Genomic DNA, 5,058 nt, shown 5'->3' with positions numbered 1-5,058 from the left:
TTACAGGCTTGAGCCACTGCGCCCGGCCCTGTTTTTATTTTTGAGACAGACTCTTACTTTATTGCCCAGGCTGGAGGGCAGGCAGTGGTGTGATCTTGGCTCACTGAAACCTCTGCTCTCTGGGTTCAAGCAATTCTCCTGCCTCAGCCTCTCTAGTAGCTGGGATTACAGGTGTGTGCTACTACATCTGGCTAATTTTTGTATTTTTAGTATAGACAGGGTTTCACTATGTCAGCTAGGCTGGTCTCGAACTCCTGACCTCAAGTGATCTGCCAGCCTTGGCCTCCCAAAGTGCTGGGATTATAGGTGTGAGCCACCATGCCCATGGAGAATGTATTACTTTTGTAATTCAAAAAGTAATACTAATAAAATAGAGATCTGTACAATGTTTCAAATCTGTCTGGTAATGCATAAAAGTTTCTGGAAATAGTTGCCCTTTCCATCAGAGTGTAACTCTGTCCAGTTTTTTTCCCCATCCACCAGTGGACATCGTCTTTCTTCCTCTCTCTCTTGCAGAGACTGCCCCCTGCTGCCGGTGTTGGCTGGTGAAGTTGTTGGTGAGGAGGCGGGGGGCTCTTTGCCATGGATTGTCTCACAGCTTTTGGAAGGAAACAACTACAGTGGCCTGCTTCTTCGCCTGGACCCCCAAGGTGGCCGGGGGAGAGTGTGGGGTTCTTTGGGAAGCTCTGAGATCTGTCCTTAGGCCTGCCTCACCCATCACCCAATAAACCTCAGCCCCACCTCCAGCCCAGAGAGAGAGCCTGACCCTCCAAGAGGGCCCCAGAGTGCCTAGGCTGACAGAGACTGGAGAGGCAAAGCCAGGTCAACAGTGAAAGTAACCCCTCACCCTTCAGAGGCCTTAAACCACTTACCAAGCATTTTTGCACAAATGCCTTTGATTCTTACCAAAACCCCATGAGGCAGATATAATTTACAAATAAGGAAAGAGAGGCAGGCCTAATTTATAGAGGAAGAGAGAGGGATAAGAGAAGAGAAGGGAGTCTCCTATTTTCATAAACCTGTTAAAAATCAAGCCTCAGCTGAGTGCGGTGGCTCATGCCTGCAATCCCAGTATTTTGGGAGGCTGAAGTGGGCAGATCACCTGAGGTCAGGAGTTCGTTGGCCAGGCCACTAGCCTGGCCAACATGGTGAAACCCCATCTCTACTAAACATACAAAAATTAGCTGGGCATGGTGGCGGGCGCCTGTAGTCCCAGCTACTTGGGAGGCTGAGGCAGGAGAGCTGCTTGAACCTGGGAGGCAGAGGTTGCAGTGAGCCAAGATCGTGCTACTGCACTCTAGCCTGGGCGATAGAGTGGGACTCCATCTCAAAAAAATAAAAAAAATAAAAAAAATAAAATCTCTGTGTCCTTAATGTAGATGCTGGCAGAAAAAAAAGAAAAAAAATCAAGCCTCTGAAATGTTATGATGTCAGGGATTTGGGGGAGGTCGAGGTGGGGGTATTGATCAAACAGAAATGGCATGAGTTGATAACTGTCAAAGTTGGGTGACAGGTACACAGGATTTCCTATACTTTGTGTATGTTTGAAATTTTCCATAATAAAAGAGTAAAACATGTCTGGCCCTCGTCTCCAAAATCAGCAAACATACATTCATTTGGCTAGCAAGTTCCCAGACCTCCCCTGTGCAAGGTCCCTTGGAATGAGGAAGATAAGTTAGAGCAGTTCACATCCACAAGGATAAAGCAGTGAGGGCTAGATGTGTTTACCTTCAGGCCAGTTTGATATCATGATGAAGGGCATGGGCTTGAGTTTTGGCTCTGCCACTTGCCAAGAAGTTGCTTGACCTCTTTGAGCTTCTATTGCCTCATCTGGAAAACGTCGGGGGAGGCAGGATAGATTGGAGCTTCTGCCTGATTGGAGTGTTGTGTGGATAAAAAGAGGCAATCCATGAACAGCCTTAGTGAAGTGTCATCAAGCACATGTAAAAGCCTAGTGGGGGTTAGATATTTTTATGCATAGTACTACTAATAAAAAGTAAAAGTATCACAGGCAGCGTGCTTTGGAGTCCACAGGAAGGAGTAATTCACTTGGAGTGTCCCTTTACTAGGTAGCTCCAGGCTGCTCTGTTGGGGGCCTCAAGAAGGAGGATGCAGGTGAAACAGGTGAGGCCCACCCTGTGGGATGCAGTAGAAGAGGCTCGAGCCCCCCGGGCTGGCCTGAGGCCCTTGCGTTTAGGCCTCCTTGAGGACACCCTGACGTATAGTGGGCTAAGCCAGATGGGAAGGGCACTGCGGGAGTTAGAGGTGAGCAAGGTGAAGCCGGAGGGCATCTGGGCCAGCCATGGCCAGTACCCACCTTGAACCCTTTCACCATAGGTGGTAAAAGCGTGGAGCCAGCACCCAAGAAGAAAGATGCTCCAAGAAGCCAGAGCTGAGGTGATGAGGCTTCCAGAACCACAGGTATGTCTTCGTATTCACCCTTTTGGGAGCCACATTTGTGTCTGCCTTCTTGTCTTCTTTCCAAAGCACTTTGAGGAAGACCTCCATTCATTCATTGACTTATTGACTCCCAAACACTTATTGACCACCCACTGTGTGCTGGGTCCAGTGCCACATAGGCCCTGGGAATTCCCTGCCCTCATGGAGTTTATAATCTCCTGGGAAGAAACAATTACACCACCATCATCGGTGCTCTGAAAGGCTTATAAACAGAGTTCTGTGGGGCATCTAAGTCAGCCTTGGCAAGAGAGGGATGGAAGACTTCATGGAGGAAGTGATTCCTGAAGGAGGTCAACAAAGATGAGTGAACAACCTGAAGGCAGAGAATGACAGGCAGACTCAGAGGCAAGAAAGTGCTTGGTCCCCTTGAGGTAGTGCAAGCAGCTCAATTTGTTGGAGAATAGAACTTGAGGGAGAGTCAGGAGAGAAGGACTGGAGAGGACAGCAGGGGCCAGGTCACACAGGGCTTTGTAAAACAGAGATGTTTGGACTTTGTCTTAAAGGTCACAGGTGAGCCACAGAAGTATTTTAAGCAGGAAAGAACACTGTGTCCTTTTCAAGTGAGCAAACTGAGGCTTAAAGAAAAGACATGAGGCTGAGCATGGTGGCTCATGCCTATAATCCCAGCACTTTGGGAGGCCGAGGTGGGCGGATCACCTGAGGTCAGGAATTTGAGACCAGCCTGGCCATCATGGTGAAGCCCCGTGTCTACCAAAAATATAAAAATAAGCTGGGCGTGGTGGCGGGTGCCTGTAATCCCAGCTACTGGGGAGATCAAGGCAGGAAAATTGCTTGAACCCAGGAGGTGGAGGTTGCAGTGAGCTGAGATCACATCACTGCACTCCAGCCTGGGTGACAGAGCGAGACTCTATCTAAAAAGGAAAACAACAACAACAACACACACAAAAAAACTAATAAAAATAAAATATAAAATGTTATAGTATTTGCACATAACCTACGTACATCCTCCCACATACTTTAAGTCATCTCTAGGTTACTTATAATTCCTAATACAATGTAAATGTTATGTAAATTGTTATACTGTATTGTTTAGGGAATCATGACAAGAAAAAGTCTGTACATGCTCAGTACAGTCAAAACCATTTTTCTCCCAAATATTTTTGATTCATGCTTGCTTGAATCCACAGATGCAGAGCCTATGGATATAAAGGGCCAACTTTATGTTATCTCCATGGTTTCTGGGGATAAATCTGTTTTTAGTCTTGTTGAAGATCCATTACACATAATAAACTGCTTCTCTCTTGCTGTTTTCAAGATTCTCTCTTTATCTTTGTGGGTTTTTTTTTTTCCGAAGACTGTATTCTTTGTATTCACTGAAGCCTTCATTTTGTTATTTTAGTTGTTAGCTAGTGACCTAACATAGGATTCCTTAAATGCCTGAGACCAAAAAAAAAAGTTTTGTTTTGTTTTTTAAAAAGGAAGAAGAAAGAAACAAAAAAGAAACTAAAAGAATAAAGAAGAATATGAAAAAAATAAATAAATAAATAAAGGAAGGAAGGAAGGAAAAAAGATAAAGAAAAAATTTTCCAGGTCTTTGCAGATTGGCTGTGTGGAGTCACTCCTAACCTTAGCCAGGCAATTTACAGCTCTGTTTTAGCCTTCACTTCCTGCTTGTGCTGAGCCTAAAGACCAGACAGAGATGAAAGCTTATTGTCTTATTGGGCCTTTTCTGGACATGAGTCCTACCCTGGGTGTGCTTTCTACTCTCTCTGGTACACATGGAAACTTTTTGAAGCCCTTATTCTCCCAAAAATATCACTTTCAAACTTTTCCCAGTCTTTCAGGGTGTCAATTGTTTGCCTCAACTGTTATTTTTGCTTCAGGCAGCAGTGCCTTGTTCTTTTGTTCTTCAACAGTTTCCAGGGAACATCCTCTGTGTAGCTGCTCTGCCTTGAGAGAGTTCTGAGATAGGTGAAGCAAAGAGAATTCCCTTTTATCAGTTCTTAGGGGTAGACTCCAGACAATCAAAAAAGATAAACACAATTCATTGGGAACAAGATCTTCTCTGCTCCCTCCCTAACCAGGAACCCCCACCAGAAATTTGGGCTACTGTCTTCAAGATCAGCCCTGTGCTGGGGAGGGGTTGGAGCGAGGGTAAGTTAAAGCACCACAGAGATCTCTTACAATGTTTAAGTTGCCTCTCCTGGTTAAGCATTGGTTGCTGTAAACCTCTATCTTTCAGAGTTAAAATAAGGTTGTTTCTGGCCATTTTTGCTAGGTGTTTCTGGGGATGGATGGACTCCTGGAGTTCCCTACTCTGTGATTTTCACTGATGTCACCTTCTTTTGCCCATTTTAAAATTGGGTTGTCTTTCTATTATTGAGTTGTAAGAGCTCTTTATATATTCTGGGTACAAGTCACTTGTCAGGTATACAATTTAAATTTGTTACCATGAGAATCTATTACTTCTTTTTTAAAAATTTGTTTTTATTTTTTTTATTTTTTGAGATGGAGTCTTGCTCTGTCACCCAGGCTGGAGTGCTGTGGTTGGATCTCAGCTCGCTGCAAGCTCCGCCTCCCGGGTTCCCGCCATTCTCCTGCCTCAGCCTCCCGGGTAGCTGGGACTACAGGCGCCGC

General features: G+C 45.3%; 1 protein-coding gene across 1 annotated transcript in view; it reads left to right on the top strand.

Annotated features, from left to right (window-relative positions):
* The first annotated feature begins 2,109 nt into the window (after window positions 1-2,109).
* Window positions 2,110-5,058, top strand: part of LOC105510138 — a 9,458-nt gene continuing 6,509 nt past the window's right edge. The window contains exons 1-2 of the mRNA XM_011939770.1: window positions 2,110-2,265; window positions 2,338-2,421. Of these exons, the coding sequence (XP_011795160.1) occupies window positions 2,110-2,265; window positions 2,338-2,421 (240 nt within the window). The remainder of the gene's footprint in view (window positions 2,266-2,337; window positions 2,422-5,058) is intronic.

This window comes from Colobus angolensis, unplaced genomic scaffold, assembly GCF_000951035.1.
Source record: "Colobus angolensis palliatus isolate OR3802 unplaced genomic scaffold, Cang.pa_1.0 Scaffold183, whole genome shotgun sequence".
NCBI lineage: Eukaryota > Metazoa > Chordata > Mammalia > Primates > Cercopithecidae > Colobus > Colobus angolensis.
Note: the sequence above shows the minus strand (reverse complement) of the source record. Positions and strands in the feature narration are given on the sequence as shown.